This window comes from Telopea speciosissima, chromosome 5, assembly GCF_018873765.1.
Source record: "Telopea speciosissima isolate NSW1024214 ecotype Mountain lineage chromosome 5, Tspe_v1, whole genome shotgun sequence".
Lineage (NCBI taxonomy): Eukaryota > Viridiplantae > Streptophyta > Magnoliopsida > Proteales > Proteaceae > Telopea > Telopea speciosissima.
Genome location: NC_057920.1, coordinates 19,144,079 through 19,162,685, shown reverse-complemented (window position 1 = coordinate 19,162,685; position 18,607 = coordinate 19,144,079). Strand labels below are relative to the sequence as shown.

Genomic DNA, 18,607 nt, shown 5'->3' with positions numbered 1-18,607 from the left:
TCATTTAATAGAATCTATTAACAACTGCCTAATCAGAGTTTTCAAGCACTAAGGCATGAAGCAAGGGAGTTTCACTTGACTAAAATGCAAGTGTAGGCCTCAATGAGTCATATGTAAGCCTAAAAAGCATACTTTCTATCAACAAACAACCAGAAACACAGCCGTATCCCAACTTAATGGGGTTGGCTACATGGATTCAAACAAAACAAAAAAAGAGAAAACAGTTATACTTAAAAAAAGGTGAAGAAAAGATGGGAAAAGAGGGATGGGAAAAGAGATGAGAAATGACAAAGGAAAAAGGACAAATAGAAGATGGGAAATAAATAGAAAGATGAAAGTTAGTAAGAGGAAAAAGGCACAACCCAACACGACAGGATAAACTCAGCTAAATGGGGTCTGCGACATGGATCCTTGCCCTCCAATAGGCTCTGTCCAAGGTCATACTTGGGACCAGGCCTAGACTATGCATGTCATTACTCACCACTTCTCCTATGAAAATTTTAGGTCAGCCCCTAGCTCTTTTAGCTCCTTTAATCGGAATCATATCACTCCTCTTTACTGGGGCGTCCCTAGGTCTCTGTAGAATATGACCATACCACCTTAAACGACTCTCTCGGAGCTTGTCATTGATCGGGACAACTCCCAAGTCCGTTCTTATTTGTTCATTCCGAAATTTATCCTTCCTCGTTGTTCCACACATCCATTGTAACATCCTCATCTCTGCTACACAAAGGTTATCAATATGACACTTTTTAGCTGCCCAACATTCTGCCCCATACATCGTCGGACGAACAACAGTCTTATAAAAATTTCCTTTAAGCTTTAGATGAATACGTCGGTCACACAGTACTCCAGACGCACCTTTCCACTTCATCCATCCCACTTTAATTCTTTATGAAACATCATCCTCTACGTTACCTTCTTTATTTATGATTGACCCCAGATATCTAAAATAGTCACTTTACGGTAACCCCAGATATCCATCAAAGTGTGACTAAAATTACACATCATATACTCCGTCTTCGTTCTACTAATCTTAAATCCTCTTGTTTCCAAGGTTGACCTCCAAAGCTCTAACTTGGAGTTAATCCCTTCTTTTGTCTCATCCACCAAAACTATAACTTTCTATCAATAAATAATAAACAAATACATAAAATATATAAATTAGTATTACTACAGATAAGGGGAAAAAAGAAAGTAAAAGTGTGGAGATTTGAGAAAAATGGCTTGTGACTTTATGATCACAGCCCCTCTTTATTTATAATAGTTGAGAGAACATTCTAGAATAGGTACAAGGACAGAAATACCCTTGAACCCATGTTACAACTCCCCCTCAAGTTGGTGCATAAATATCAAACATGCCCAACTTGCTAACAATAGATACAAAACTTTTACTATTAGTCCCCTTAGTAAAGATATCAATTAACTGATCACCAGATTCAACAAATGGAATGCATATTACTCCTTGCTCCAGCTTCTCCTTAATGAAATGACAATCGATCTCAATATGCTTATTGCTGATTTGCTATCACAGTATAGGCGCATAGGCAGCTCAACGGGAACACATAAATCACTAAGGAGTCCTTGGAGTTATATACATATCAGCTTTATTACTAGTTTCCCTTATTAATATCTTAATTCTATATTTAAATTGCTTCCGCTGCGTTTAAATTCTGTATATCGTGATAATTATTGTAAATAGGGTGCTGCACTTGCGATCCTAGTGGATTGGTTGGATGTCAGAGACATCCAGTCCCACTTGGCCCATATAAACCGGGCCGGGGTGTGACAATATTACAAGAAAGTTAGATGTCACCCATTTGTCTTGAGAAAGATATACAGTGGTAGACAGAACAATGTCCCCTGTAATGTAGTCTGAAAGACCACGAGAACCAATGGCAAGATAGCAAGATTGCAACAACATCAAATAATTAGTCTCATTTAATTTAATGGAGTTAACAGGGAATGGAAGAAAGTCACATTGATTAACTCCTTGTCCAATAGATGCGGTGGAGATCTCAGAATCGCCCATAGTTGCTGGTCCAGAGTCACAAACATATCAACACTGATTGGATCCAAAAAAGAACATCAATCACATTGGATCGAAAAATATATGAGGCTATGGAGTGGTCAAAAACTCCCTGGTGGGAGAAAAACTCACTACCAAGGTTGAACCAAGAGGGCGGAGGAGCTGCTAGACGAAGGCAGAAGTGGTGGGTAGTGGCGGCGGTGTTGTGAGGTGGTAGCGGCGGTGGTGGCTGGAACGGAGAAGAGAGAGACAGCAGAGGTGCTTATGGCGCAAGGAACAAGAGAGAGAGGCAGTAGAGATCCTGCTAGGGTTTTATGATGGAACCATTAGGGTTCAGATCCCAAAGTGGATCCCCGCTGTGATACCATGTGCAGATTTGCGAAAAATGGCTTATGACATTATGATCACAGACTCTCTTTATTTATAAATTATAATAGTTGAGAGCATAGTTGTCATGGCGTCTAGGCGACCCAAGGCGGTGGAGAGGGTAAAAAATCAAGGCGACACCAACAATATAGCCAAGGCGTCCGAGGCGACCAAGGCGCCTGGATGCCTAGGCGACGCCTTGACAACTATGGTTGAGAGAACATTCTAGAATAGGTACAATTACAAGGACAGAAATACCCCTAGGACAAAAATTCCATTGAACCCATTTTACAACAAAAAGGAATACACAAAGGTTTCAAAAATTAGGAAATCATGCTAACTAATGAATTATTCTAAACAAAATTAAAATTAAATGTATGAAACATATTTAAAAGGAAATACATCATAACTAGAACAAATAAAATTCAAAACAAAGGAAATACTCCTTAAAGTATTAACGTTGTGATTAGAAAATTTTTAAATTTATTGTATAAAGCACATAGCCCCCCATTTTATGAGTGGAGGCATGTGCTTTGGGTGCCTCCACTTTTAAGTAGGAACTTTCAAGGTTAAGCCTGGAGATGTGTTCCTGAAGTGAGGCCCAAGGAATAAGCTTCTCAGACCTTTTACAACATGATTATACAATTTAAGTAAAAAAGAGATAAATGGTTCATTAAGATTAAATAATTTAATGAAAAAAATTTAAATAAACAATCCTTTTATATAATATATCCAAAGGTTCTTATTACTAAACACAGATTTATCCAACACTCAACCTTGATAGTTATACATATGCTTTGACATTCTAGTTACTTGGACTGCAGAGAATAATAATTTTTTACATAAAAAGTGTAATCCCATCAATCTCAAATATGTACATTAGCAGGTAGGGCATCTATTTGCTTTACTACATCCAGATGATAACTTCCAATATGATTATAATTTACAAGCTTTTTCCAATATGCTTACAATATACAGGCTTTAAGTGTGTGGTTCTCTCTTATTCCATACCCGAAATGTTAATGCATGTTTCCAAGGTCCATATTTTCTGTAACATTTTGTGTTATAACAAATTGACATGTTTCTGATATTCCTAAATTTTCTGGCCCAAAACAGTTAAAAAAGCCTTCAGTTCAAAAGTAACATACCCAATGAAATTAAAACTATTATAATAGGGACTGTCTAAATGACATCTCTATAGGTGTATTTAGAACTTGACACCTTTTAATTTCCCTTTTTCTCAGTCACAAAAGGTTTTTAAGTTAAAGGTATAAAAGGGTTTTCATAAATAAATTGAAAGGGACTTGTCATTATGTCATTAAAAAGGTGTCATTGTGATGCAGATTCATCACCGAAATGGGCTTATTTCTTTAGAAATAAATCTAGGGTTGGGTTATATGTATGTTGGGCCTTTGATCCCATGGGTTTTTTATGTAATATGCCACTTTTATGGGCCTAAAATATTGGTAATTAGGTTGCATACGGGATTAGCTGTTTTAATTCCTTAGTTTTGATTTTTATGTAATTAGTGGTCATGTGATCACTTAAGTAGGGCCAATAAGTGGTCCTTAAAATATTGGTAATTAGGTTCAAGGCCCATAGAGTGGAAGAGTTGCTGGGAGGATCTGGTTCCTTTGGGACTCCTCCAAACTCCAGGTCTCCTTTTCTCAATCCTCCCCCCAATTCATTCATCTTCTCCTTTCTATCCCTAACTCCTCCCTTTCATTCTACTTCACTGTTGTCTATGCCTTTAACCGGCATGTTGACCGGCTCCCCCTTTGGGATGATCTTACTCTCCTCAAAGCTGGGACTGACTCTCTCCCTTGGGGAGTAGGTGGAGATTTCAACGTTGTCAGATTTCAATCTGAGAAATTTGGTGGCCACCCTACTGACTCCCAATCTGTCAATGCGTTCAATGACTGTATTGAAGACATTGGCATCGATGATCTTCGTTGGTTTGGCTGCCCCCTTACATGGCACAACCATAGAGGGGGAACTGATAGGATTGCTTGCAAGCTAGACTGACTGCTTATTAATGAAGCTTGGCTCTCCTCCTTCCCCCACTCCATTGCCAACTTCCTTACACAAAGTCTCTCTGACCACAGCCCTTGCCATCTTCTTTCAGGCCAAAGCCTTTCAAATTCTTTGACATGTGGACTTCTCACAACCTTTATCTCCCAACCATTCTCAATTCCTGGAGCACTCCCGTCCGTTTCCCCTCCCTCCCTCTCATTGCTTTTGCCAAGAAGCTCCGCATCACCAAATCTGCCATCAAATCTTGGAACTCCTCTACCTTTGGCAATATCTCCTCTAGAGTCTCTGCCTGCAGATCTGATCTTGCCAGCGTGCAATCCTGCCTTCAATCGGATCCTCACAATCCTTTGTTGGCTGATGAAGAGAGAAACCTTTCCTTGGAGCTCTCCTCCCTGGCCTCCAATGAAGAAAGCTTCCTGCGCCAGAAATCTCGCATTAAATGGCTGGAACTTGGGGATTCTAACACCGCTTTCTTCTACCGCTCTCTTAAAGCCAGGCTCAACTCCAACTCCATCACCCTGCTCATTGCTCAGGACAGATCCCCCCTCACCTCTGTTCGCGATATCAAGTCTGCAGCTGTCTCCTACTTCTCCTCCCTCTTCAACCCCCCCTTCCCCCTCACCTCATTAACAAATTTGTCCCTTCTTCCTTGGCCAGTTCCCTCCTAGCCATCCCTTCTAATGATGAAATCTCTAAAGCCATCCTTTCCCACAAGTCCAACAAGGCCCCTGGCCACGATGGCTTCAGTATGGGATTCTTCCTTAGCTGCTGGGACCACATCAAAGAGGACCTTATAATAGCTGTTCGCAGCTTCTTCTTTAACCCTAGCTAGCTTGCCCAGGTCAATCAGACGTTCCTTTGCCTCATCCCTAAAAAAGATGGTGCCTTCTCCTTATCTGATTTCAGACCTATCGCTCTGTGCAACCTCCTCCACAAGTTCATTGCAAAGATCCTGGCTAACAGAATCCAGCTTGTCATTCCTTCCCTGGTAAGTCCCAATCAATCTGCCTTCATTTCAGGTAGAAGCATTGCGGACAACATCATTCTCTGCTCTGAAGTTGTGCGTGGATTTGACAGAAAATCCCATTTGCCCGCTGCCCTTGTGAAGATTGACCTTCATAAAGCCCTTGACTCCCTTAGGTGGGACTTCATCTGTGAAGTGTTATCTCAAATGGGCTTTCCCCCTGCATTCATCCGCTGGATTTTTGCTTGCATCTCCTCCCCCTCTTATTCCGTTATCTTGAATGGCTCCCTTGCTGGCTTCTTCAACTCCAAAGTTGGGATTCGCCAAGGCTGCCCCCTTTCCCCCTTCCTCTTCTCTCTGGCTTTGGAAGTCCTCTCCAGAAGTATTCAAGCCAAATCGGACCTCCACCTCATCTCCCCTATCCCCAAGTGCAAGCAACTCAACCTCACCCACCTTGCCTTTGCTGATGATCTTATGATTTTCTCAAAAGCCTCCCCCTCCTCCATCTCGGCCATCATGTCCTCCCTCCACCTTTTCGAAAGTCTCTCTGGCCTCCACATCAACCTTCTCAAATCCAAACTCTTTCTCTCTGGTGTTTCTGACTCTGACAGAGACACCCTTCTCTACCTCACGGTCTTTTCACTAGGCTCCCTCCCTGTGAAATACCTTGGTCTCCCCCTCATCCTGCTAGGCTCTCTAGCCATCATTGCACCCCCATGCTTGACATCATTCACAAGAGGCTTTAGCTTTGGAAAGGTAAACTTCTTTCCTATGCGGGCAGGCTTGAGTGCATCAGATCGGTTCTCCAATCTTCCTATATCTATTGGTCAGGCATCTTCGGCCTCCCTAAAGCCACCATCAAGGCTATGGAAACCCTCTTCTGTGCCTTCCTTTGGAAAGGAAAAGAAACCACCAAATTCCTTCACCCCATCAGCTGGAAATCTATCTGCCTTCCCAAGCCTGAAGGCGGGCTTGGCATCCGCCGTATCCGCGACTCCAATACCACGGGTATTCTCAAGCTCATTTGGAAGATCTCTTCCAAACAGGACTCCGTTTGGGTTCAATGGGTTTACTCCCATCTTCTCAAATCTGACTCCATCTAGACTGCCCCCACCCCCTCGGACTGTTCATGGGTCTGGCACAAGATCCTCTCTCTCCGGCCCTTAGCCCTCAGCGCCACTTCTTCCTCCATCGTTGATGGCTCTTCCATTTCACTTTGGCTTGACCCCTGGCACCCCATGGGAGTCCTCTATAATTCCTTTGGGGCTTGTTCTATCTACTCCTCTAGTATCCCCAAGTCTGCCCCTCTCTTCCATCATCTCTCTTGGTTCTTGGTCTCTTCCCTCTCCCGTCCCCCCAATCCTCAACCAGATCTGGCATTCCCTTCCCCCCTGCCCTCCCCATCACCTCTTGCAGACAAGGTCATTTGGCTCCCCTCCTCGAATGGCCTTTTTAGCTTTAAATCTGCCTGGAACTTTGTTAGGCCTCATGCCCCTACTGCCATCTGGTTCAAAGGCCACATCCCTCGCCATAGCTTCCTAGCCTGGAGAGCCCTGAATCTTTGCCTCCCGACCCAAGCTTTTCTCCTGCACCGGAGAATCCATGTCCCTACCTCTTGCATCCTTTGTTGGAATGCGGCTGAAGACATTGACCACCTTTTCTTTGATTGCCCCTTTACCTCTACCATCTGGAAAAAGTCCCTCTCTTCCATCAGGCCTCGCAACAGAACCCCCCTCCCCTTTGCCAGAGAGTGGCTCTGGCTAGTCATGACCTTCTCCAGAAGCTCTATCTGTGACACTATAGGTAAACTTGTGTTTGGTGCTGCCCTATATCACATCTAGATGGAGAGGAATTTCAGGAGATGGGCCTCCAAATCTAGATCCTTTGACCTGATTTGGAAAGCCATCTCTTCGGATGTCTCCTCTAAAATCCAGTTTCTCCCTCACAAGAGGTTTTTGGATACCCCAAGGAATAGGCATATTGTAAATTCCTGGGGTTTAGATAGTGCTCTTTTGCTGCCCCCTTTCCCCCTAGCCAGGTTCGGGGCTTTTTCTCTTCCCTCCCCCCCCATTTCTCCCCCCTTGTATATCCCCCCCCCCTCTTTCCTTCTCGCCCCTCCTGGGCTTTGGTAATATAATTTTTATTCACCAAAAAAAAAAAGTTACGTAATAGGTTAAGGATTGGGTTAGGCCTTTCCTTTTTAGAGTAGAAGTCTATTTTTGAGTCTTTTATATAAGGTTGTAAGGGGGCAAAGCCTCGAACACGAATTTGATTAATGAAAAAAGCTTTTGCTTGTTGGTTGCCATTGTTGCTGCTCTTGTGCTCCTTGTGAGTGTGCATCTTTGAGGTTCTATCAAGGTGGAAAGGGATTGGTGGAATCCGATCGACTCCTTGCGCCGTGACAGGCCAAGAGGATCCCAATTCGAAGGTGGTTCTATCATTTACTTCTGTCCAAGCTGCTGCTAGTGGATTTCTGCTGCAACTTGTTCATTAATTTCTTCTTCTAATCCTCTACTCCCTTCCCCAATTGATCCCCCTTTATTTTTGCTTGAATTCCATTAAACTCTAGATCTTGCTGCTCAGTGATATTTGTCCATCAAAACCCTAATCCCCTCATCCTTCATTAATTTCCCCAAAATCCATAGTCGAATCCGACTTACGCCCGATTTTGAAATTTTCAAAACACTTAAAACTCTATAATACCTACATTATTAGAGTCCTATAAACCTGCCTAGCCATACCCCCTAAAGCCCCCCTTCCATTTCCCAACCTAAGCCCTAGATTTGACCTAAAACTGCAATTCTGTCCTACTGAAACTGCAAAACCAACAGCCCCTTAGTTCCTTGTTATTGGTCCTGGTTTAATTGGCTTCTAGTAGGGCTTTACCCTATCTAGAACTACATTATTTGGTATCAGAGCCATGGATCAGCATGGTAATCAAGTAGTAAATCCATCAGCAGATCCTTTGGCTGCTATGTTAGAATTGTTCCAGAAATTTGCTGCTATACAAAGGGGTGCAACTGAAGCCATCTTGGATAGGTTGCAACGATTGGGAGAACAAAGAGTCACCCTTGCCAGAGATCACAGGGATAGACTCAGAGGTTACAGAGAAGACACAGAAAGGTATAGAGAATACATATTTTCATTGCCAAAGGAAGTTGAAAATAAATCTGAAGTGACAGTGAATTGTGATGAAAAGAAAGAGACCACTCCTATAGCTTCAAAGATGGAAAATCAACATGTAGAAGATCCTACTGAAGTGGTCTATATCGAAGAAACCAATGTAGATAAGGCTGATACAGTAGAAGATGAAGGGGTGGAGCTGGTGTCTAAAAAGGTTATTAACACTGAAGACTCTATGGATAGGGCATTCCCGGGTGATTCAGAGATCGAACACATAGAGTTTGTTATGCCACCATTGTTCTTTGAAGAGAAAGCTCCACGCCTTGAAGACTTCATCCCTAATGTGCCTGCATCACCAGAATTAGGTTTGGGAATGGTTGAAGCTGCTACTCATATGTTGTTTCTCCCTCATCACTGCAAAATTCGAGGACGAATTTTTTCAAGTTGGGGAGAGTTGATGCAGATTCATCACCGAAATGGGCTTATTTCTTTAGAAATAAATCTAGGGTTGGGTTATATGTATGTTGGGCTTTTGATCCCATGGGTTTTTTATGTAATAGGTCACTTTTATGGGCCTAAAATATGGGTAATTAGGTTGCATACGGGATTAGCTGTTTTAATTCCTTAGTTTTGATTTTTATATAATTAGTGGTGATGTGATCACTTAAGTGATCATGTGACAACTTAAGCGGTCATGTGATGTAAGTTGGGCTGGATTAGGATAAGTCCAACCAGGTTTTGAATCTATTTCTTTTAGTATTTTAGTTTCCTAGTCAGTTTAAGTTACCTAATAGGTTAAGGATTGGGTTAGGCCTTTCCTTTTTAGAGTAGAAGTCTACTTTTGAGTCTTTTATATAAAGTTGTAAGAGGGCAAAGCCTTGAACACGAATTTGATTAATGAAAAAAGTTTTTGCTTGTTGGCTGCCATTGTTACTGCTCCTGTGCTCCTTGTGAGTGTACATCCTTGTGGTTCTATCAAGGTGGAACGGGATTGGTGGAATCCGATCGACTCCTTGCGCCGTGACGGCCGGGAGGATCCCAATTCGAAGGTGGTTCTATCCTTCACTTCTGTCCAAGCTGCTGCTAGTGGATTTCTGCTGCAACTTGTTCATTAATTTCTTCTTCTAATCCTCTACTCCCTTCCCCAATTGATCCCCCTTTATTTTTGCTTGAATTCCATTAAACCCTAATTCCATTAAACTCTAGATCTTGCTGCTCAGCGATATTTGTCCATCAAAACCCTAATCCCCTCATCCTTCATTAATTTCCCCAAAACCCATAGTCGATCCTGACTTACTGCCCAGTTTTACAGAATTTTCAAAACACTTAAACTCTATAATACCTACATGGCTACATTATTAGAGTCCTATAAACCTGCCTAGCCATACCCCCTAAGCCCCCCTTCCATTATCCTAACCTAAGCCCTAGATTTGACCTAAAACTGCAATTCTGTCCTACTGAAACTGCAGAAGCAACAGCCCCTTAGCTCCTTGTTATTGGTCCTGGTTTAATTGGCTTCTAGTAGGGCTTTACCCTATCTAGAACTACATTACATTGTCATGCACATTTTCGAATACAGTGAAATGAAAATATTTACATGCATTGGAAAAAGTTGTGTTATAACTAAAAGGGAAAAAAAGTAAGGTTACAAATTATTTGACACATTGAGAGGTTTCAATAAGAAAATCCCACTATAACATCATATCAAGCACAAATTAAGAACAAAATGTAAAATGTGCTACCATTTGCTATATAATACTCACTAAAGTGTAGAATAACTGGATCTGCATGAAAAACTCGTCCCACCCCGTGGCCAACAAATTGTCGGACAACACCATAACGATATTTGTCTGCATGATCACTTCAACAAACACCAATTGTGAGGATGCTGAATGGACTTTTTTGTTCTTTTTTTCTTTTTCCCTTTGGCCATTTCTGATTCTCTCATAAATATGGTGAGGCAGATATAACAACTATGCAAAAGAGGTTACTTTGATAGCAATATAATTTGTACAAAAGGAAATATATTGAACAGAAGAAAATATGCCAAGCTATATATCAAAGGACAAAACGAAGATAAAACTCCAGAAAGAGAAAATAAGGCAGTTAGTTCAAAACGACTTGAAACAAATGACCATGAAATCCTTCAGGATAGAACTCCAGAAAGAGAAAACCTGAAAACAAACAACATCATAGTCTTATCCCAACTAAATGGGGTTCGCCATAAGAGAAACTGAAAACCATACAGGATTAATAACTTTCCACTTTGACCTTGGTCTTCAAAGATCTTGGAACTCCATTGTCAATTCCTACCTAAGGGACCAGTGTGTTGCAAAAGAATACTTCTGAAATATCCATCCCCTGCTAACTGGATTGCTCCAACAGCTGCACACTAAAAGTTGTGTTGTAGGACACCACACATTGGTAGCCAAAAGGAAGTATGTAGCGAAATCACAACGCATATGGAGGTGGGTGACTGAAATACAGATGTCCATGCACATAGAAAATATACCAACCATCACTTTCTTCCTTGCCACCAAATTGGCCAGCGCTAGAATCTTTTCGGGGAACTAACATCAAGCAGAAGAAAGGACTCTTGAATCAGCTTTCCAGTTGCTTTGGTCTTTCTCTACAAGTTGGTTGGAGTTTCATTGGGCATCATTAAGAGATCAATAAGTTGGTCACCCTCCCAATCCTTCAAATTAAGTCTTCTTCTTGAGCTCCATAAACTTGACTTACAAAATATTGCTCATAATGTGTGAACCTCAGCTCCTCTACTGGCTGACATATGATAGAATGTAGGAAACTGACAATCCATAATCATGGAATCACCATAAAACAATATCCATGCTTCCAAAAAATCTCTTATCCCCTTTCCAACTTCCATGGATATGTATTTTTGAAGACTTAAAATACTTTGACCTCTCAATGCTCCTGTACCATGTCTAAAGACTTCTTCAAACAGAACTTCATCTCAATCAGACCTTCCCCCATATTTCCTCTCAATAGCTCTGTTCCATGAGTGGTGGTTTGCCTCCTCTCAAAATCCGCAGAACATTTACCAATGACGCTTAATCAATAGAACAAACCACCTCTTCATTAGGGTAACTTGAATTCAAATTAATGTGGTGGTAATTTGATCTCATCAACCAGCTTCCCATCAGACTGAAACACCAAACTCATGCACCACCCATGGGGATTGAGCAGAGTGAAATGAAATACACCAGGCAATTAGCTATAGAAAATCTAGCTTGCTTGTTGTTCACTAATAGAATGACCATAGCTCAAATAGGCTAAGCCTGATAGTTCGCAATGAGAAAAGGATAGATTATTCTGGGTAGAGTGCTCTTGGAGTAGTCGGTCTGGCTCTGAACCTACGTGCATATGACTTTGTTTCCCAGGAAATCCGTGCAGCGGAAGATCCTGAATTTGAGACTTTTTACACCAAAAATATTCTCTTAAACGAAGGTATTCATGCTTGGATGGCGGAGTGGTTGTTGCAGTCGGTTTGGTCGGATCAAGCCTATGTTGGCTGATCTACAATAGACCAAAGATGATCACCAGAAGGTACTCTGGCAAGAAGAAAGATTTTGGAGGCAAAAGTCGAGAGTGAAATGGTTGAAGGAAGTGGATAGATATACTCCTTCCCTGATATAGAACCAAAGGCTCTTCTCAAATCTGACAAGGCAGGAACTTCTCCCACAATGACGACCTGATTTCATTTACACACTTTATACGGCACAACATCTCTAACTCTAAGGTACTATACCCAAGGGGTAACTCAGTTGGCAAAGACCAACACCTCACATTAAAAGGTTAGGAGTTCAAATGTCCTTGGGGCCTACGTATCAAAAAAAAAAAAAAACCAAACACTTAAGGTACTATGGGCCTATGGCTTCATCTGGCTTTGTAGAAGAGAATGATATTTACCTCTGATCAGTATTACCAAACCCAACTGTAAAAAAAATCTCTAATTGGTAAATCACATGTTCTCTCTACTGGACGTACTAGCACACACAGCAAATAGTAAGCGGGCTCTCTTCCCTACCCACAAAATAAAAAAAGACAAATAGTATGTACAACAGTCACCATTTTACTCAAGAACTTGTTCCATTCTAAATGGTCATAAGCTTGCTCCATTTATATGTAATTTACAACAGCAGGTTTACCCTCAAGATCTGCAAATCAATACATTCATTACCAGCTACACAATCATCAAGAATCTGTTACCACTGATTGAAGCCCATTGATGCTATGAAATAAACGTTTCTGGTCATTGCGGTGAGGGAAACGCTGCAACTTTCATTCACTGCCAAGGTTTCAAGCAAGGAAGAAGGCAGGCGTCTTCATCCCCCACCCACACTGGTTCGAGTGATAATTCCTTTGCTGTTGAGATATTGTCTCCGCCAGTGCCAGAAGGGTGCAGGGCCAAGTTCTGGGGGGCACTCACGCCGTTGACCCCCATCCTCAGTGCCCGAGGATGCTGACACCCCAATGCAGGATGTGTATCACGAGACTTCCCAAATTGGTCTTCCTTCTGCTGTAGTTCCTGCAGGCCTGCAACACCCCCCCCAATCCAGGTGCTTGACTACCCTGCAACTGTCACAACTCTTCAGTCGTCCGTGCAGAGCCCCCAGCCTCCAATAGGAACTACTCCTTCGGTGAGTATAGCAACGCAAACTGTGATGATCAGACCAGCCAGGATGTGCCAATTGATAATCCAAATGGGGACATGGTGACCACTCCACCTAGGGTGGATGATAGTGTTTTGACGTCAATGTTAGGGGAGTATTTGGATCTAATGGTGCCTTTTTGGATCGGGAGAGTCGTTCCTTAGCTTCTAAAAATCTAAGTGGGAGCTGGGTGATTCTTCCCATTCCTCCCTATATTCCTAATGGGAAGAACGTCAGTTGTTTGGATCTGATTATGTCCTTCGTTCCTCTTTAGGTGGTCCCTTCAGCTTGATTAGGCTGTAGGTTAGTCCGTTATTTTGTTGTGGAGCTTTCTCCTTGTATTATTCCATGATCTTTCCCCTTTTAGTTTTTCTGGGGGAAAGATTCTTTGTGATTCATTAATATATTTTACATTCATCCAAAAACAAGAAGTCTGTGTCTCAGTTAGAGGTCCATGGACTTAACACTATGTATCGTTAGAACATTCTGCATCTTTTTATTGGACAAGTAGCAGAATGTTACTAGTGAGAGTAGGTGTGTTTTATTCTCTTTTGTTTCTTTTGTTGTTGGGGGGGGGGGGGGTGGAGATCTTCAAGAAATGAAAACAAGACAAGAAAATGCTATACTATTATACTATACAACAGTTCGTTTCTAAACAAATTTACGCAAAAAAAGAAATGCCAGCCCATTAATTTCCAGATCCCTAAATTCCTAACTACTAAAAAGCAACCCAAAAGACTAACGGCTTAGCTTTCATAGCTTATAAGTAGAAGAGCTGTCACCCCAATCAGCATACTAACACTCAAATCCTTGTCTATGAAGAAGCAACTCAAGTAGAACCACCCCTCCCCCCCAGCAACAAATATGAGTACTCCATGATTCCCTGTCTTATTGTTCTCTCACTTCAAACACGCATCCAAAGGGTATTTTCTCATATAAACTTAACTCTGGTCTAGAGAACTCTATTAACCTCTACTTGCAACAAAAAGACAAGCATATAATGAAAATGAGTTGAGAATCAGAATATGGGAGAATGATTTGGCTTGTCTACAATGACAAAGGCCATCTTTATTTATAGTGAGGAGAGGGAAGATGAGCTCTAGAAGAAGATCCATGAGACAAAACAGAAAGAGATGACATTATCCCAGAATTTTTCTGAGTTGCGAGATATGTAGCAAGAGTTAGACTATTATGAGGATTTTTCTGCTTCTTGCACTACTGATGCCCTGAAGTTCATCAAACGGGAGGACAAGCTTCGGGTGTATGCGTTTTTGGCAGGTCTTAATATTGAGTTTGATCAGATTTGGGCCCATGTCATGAGTCGTGATCCTTTTCTAACTCTAGAGCAGGCATATGCTATGGTTCAATTTGAGGACAGCCGCCATACTGCGATGTTGCAACCTGCTTCTCAAGATCGATCTGCCCCGGTCCGGAGCTTCATCTCATGGATGGACTCAACGTCCCAATGACCGCCCTAGTTCAGACAAGGGCACTATTAAATGTGAGTACTTACGGTACTGGAACGTCACACCATAGATTTTTGTCAGAAACTCCATGGTAGACCTGCAAATGGCAAAGGTCGTGGTCATGGTACTGGTTAGTGTGCCTGGCACACCAAACCGAAACCAGTAATGCTACACCCATCGGGGCACCTCTCTCTCTAGAGGATTTGATGACTCAGCTGCTGTCTCCTTGCTTCATCCAGTTCTTCTCCATCAGCATCTGTAGCCACTTCCCTACCAGCCTCTTCATAATCCCACTTTGCCCACAAAGGTATTTCCATCGGTCGTCATTGTGCCTCCGTTGCATCCAATCCTTGGATTATTGATTCAGGAGCCACCGATCATATGACTGGTTCATCTCATTTCTTTTTTGAGTATTTCCTTGGTTCAGGTACGAGTAAAGTTAGGGTTGCTGATGGTTCCCTCCCCTCTATTGCTGGTAAGGGTTCTGACAAATGCTCTCTTTTACTCTCTTTATCCTCTGTTTTGCATGTTCCCAATTTGCTACTAATCTCCTTTCCATTAGTAGCCTTAATAGGGATTTGAATTGCAAAATAATTTTTTTCCCTTCCAATTGTATTTTACAGGACTTGGTGACGGGGAAAACGATTGGTAGTGGTACAGTGGTCAATGGCTTATACTTGCTTGATTCTGCAGACTCATCTTCCTCAGCATTGACAACACAAGCTCCTCTTGGTTCTTCTGAAGTTGCTCTAGCCGATCTATATAGGTGGCAGCACTGTCTAGGTCATCCACCTCTTGGGACTTTGGCAAAGATTTTTCCTGCTTTAGTTAAAAAAAGTAACCCGAACCATTTGTTTTTGTGATGCATGCATTTTCTACAAAGCAAACTCATTCAGTTTATCCCCCTTTTGATAATATAAGTTTGGCACCTTTTCATTTAATTCATTTTGATGTGTGGGGCCCTGCCCGATGAGTTTCTGTAACTAGGTACCGATGGTTTGTTACGTTTAGTGATTGTCATACACGAGTTACTTAGATTTATTTGCTACGCCAAAAGAGTGAAGTCTTCCACTGTTTCCATCTCTTTCATCAGATGGTTAAAACCCAGTTTGATGCCAAGATCAAGATTCTACGCACAGATAATGGGCGAGAGTATGCTGATGGGTCCTTTCAAACATATCTGGGTGACAATGGAATCATTCATCAGACAAGCTGTGTTGACACCCCGGCTCATAATGGCATGCCCGAATGGAAGAATCAGCATTTATTGGCGGTAGCTCGTTCTTTGATGTTTCAAAATGAAAATCACTGTCCCTTATTGGAGTGAGGCTGTTCTTACAGCTGCATATCTCATTAATCGGATGCCTTCTCACGTTTTGGACTCCCGCTTGCCCTTGGAGTTTCTTACAAGTTCCCTAAATTTCATTGTGCCTTAGAAGATTTTTGGCTATATGTGCTTTGCTCGTTATCATCGCCAACATGGTAAGCTTGATCCCCGTAGCATCCTCTGTATTTTTCTTGGCTATTCGGCAACTCAAAAAGGGTATAAATGCTATCATCCACCCTCTCGCCGTATGTTTGTCTCTATGGATGTGGTGTTCCATGAAAATGAGGCATATTTTCCTGTTGCCGCACCTCTTTAGGGGGGAGTCCTCTTCACGGGAAGATGTGCTTCTGTCCCGTGGCATAAAGATGGTTACAACCCCACTATAAATAAAGATGGCCATGAGACGAAACAAAAAGAGATGATATTATCCCATTATTTTTCTGAGTTGCAAGGTATGTGGAAAGAGTTAGACTATTATAAGGATTTTTTTGCTTCAAGGGGAGTCCTCTTCACAGGAGCATGTGCTTCTGATTGCTCCACTCCCAGACTTGGCGGTTCAGGTTCCGGAAGAAGACATGATTTCATCCTAGGAGAGCAGGGGGAGATTTCAGCCCAAGAGGAGCCCACGGCTTATGTCCAAGATAGGCCCATAGTTCCATTAAAGGTTTTCGTTCGCTCCAAGTCTAAACAGCAGCAAGATGAAAACACCACTACTACCACTATGCCACTCCAATCGTCACCTCTTGATCCAAGTTCTTCTACACGGTCTCCATCTGGTGAGTCTTCTCCTATTTCTGATCCTATACTTGATTTTTCTAATGCCATCCGTAAACCTATTGGAACTTGCACTCTACACCCTATTTCCAATGTAGTGTTATGAATCTCTTTCACCTTTTTTCATACTTTTGTTTCCTCTTTGTTATCTATTTCTATTCCTAAGCACTGGCAGGAAGCTTTGGCTGGTCCAAACTGGAAGGCTGCTACGGTGGAAGAGATGAAGGCACATGGGAAAAATGAGATAGGGGACTTAGTCACTCTTCCTCCGAGGAAGAAACCTGTGGGATGCAAATGGGTGTTTACTGTGAAGCAAAAGATGGATGGTACTGTTGACGCATACAAGTCTCAATTGGTTGCCAAGGGCTTCACCCAGACATTTGGCATAGACTACTAGGAGACATTTGCTCCTGTGGCTAAGTTAAACACCGTTTGAGTGATTCTCTCATGTACAGTTAACTTGGGATGGGAGTTGCAGCAACTAGATGTGAAAAATGCATTTCTTCACGGGGAACTTGAAGAAGTATACATGGATGTCCCTCTTGGATTTTCTAGCCTGAAAACCCATGGCAAGGTATGTAAATTAAAACGAGCATTGTGTGGGTTGACACAATCACCTCGAGCATGGTTTGGGCGCTTTCATAAAGCCATGATGTTTGTGGGTTACAAACAAAGTAATGCTGATCATACTCTGTTTATCAAGAAGAATGGTGAGCTGATTACTGTCCTCATTGTATATGTCAATGACATCGTGGTTATAGGAAGGGACATAGTGAAATAGCCCGATTGAAGACTTTCCTTGGTATCGAATTTGAGATTAAAGAACTGGGAAAGCTACAGTACTTCCTTGGGATTGAAGTTGCACGATCAGATCAAGGTATCTTTCTTTCTCAACGGAAATATACACTCGACCTTTTGTCTGACACTGGGATGCCAGGGTGCAAACTTGTAGGTATCTCCCTCGAGGAAAATTTCAATCTTAAGCAAAAGGATGGTGAACCTGTGGATAAAGGTGGTTATCAGAGATTGGTTGGGAGATTGATTTATCTCTCTCACACTAAGCCAGACATTGCATTGCTGTTAGCATGGTCAGTTAGTACATGCAGAATCCATACTCTAGTCACTTCGCAGCTGTATATAGGATCTTGAGGTACCTAAAGTCATGCTGCTGTAGCGTGACTGGGTTTCTCTTCTTTTCTGTTCAACTCCAGAACTGTCTCTCTCTCAGGTGCTATCTTCCATACCTCTTCACTGATTCTTTCTTCTTCCTTTCTGCCTTTCCCTTATTTCTATGTTTTATTGTTGAGATTTGTTCCCTGCTGGGTGATACTACTGGGGCTGAGAAGAAAGACCTATGGCTCCATCATACCAGTCCAGTTTGGCCTGGGATTCTGGGCGTAGGTTGTCCTCCCATAGGATCCAAACCCTAGGTCCTTGCCTCCTAGTCTCAACTGTTCTGAAAATTATGGAATTGCTACTGTTTACTTTATTTGAGATTTTACCACTTGGAGTGGGCCCCTAGTGATGACAAAATTAGGGCTTTGGAACCTTAGGTTGCACCAGAGCCATAACCAGAAACTACAGAAACAAGATAACATGTCACTGTAGTAGGGACAAATAACAAGCACAAATAACCATATTCTTCTCCAATTAATAGAATCAAATAAATTGATGAATCACAATTCCAAACAAACAGAAAAAGAGAGCAGAACCAAAAAAAATTGCCTTACTGTATTGTTTTGCCAATTTTCTTGAACTCCACTCCTGGTGCACAAACTGCTATGGCCTTATACAGACATTCCTTTGTTACCTAGAGGTCAGATAGAAAGAATCATTTTCCGTTTTCAAAAT

At 42.0% G+C, this 18,607-nt stretch overlaps 1 protein-coding gene across 3 annotated transcripts in view; it reads right to left on the bottom strand.

Moving 5' to 3' along the window:
• The window catches only part of LOC122661281 (methionine aminopeptidase 1D, chloroplastic/mitochondrial), a 112,602-nt gene that overhangs the window by 32,462 nt on the left and 61,533 nt on the right, over positions 1–18,607 (bottom strand). For all 3 annotated transcript variants that reach the window (XM_043856634.1, XM_043856636.1, XM_043856635.1), the window contains 2 exons: positions 18,487–18,566; positions 10,280–10,377 (listed from right to left, as the gene is read on the bottom strand). In XM_043856634.1, the coding sequence (XP_043712569.1) occupies positions 10,280–10,377; positions 18,487–18,566 (178 nt within the window). The remainder of the gene's footprint in view (positions 1–10,279; positions 10,378–18,486; positions 18,567–18,607) is intronic.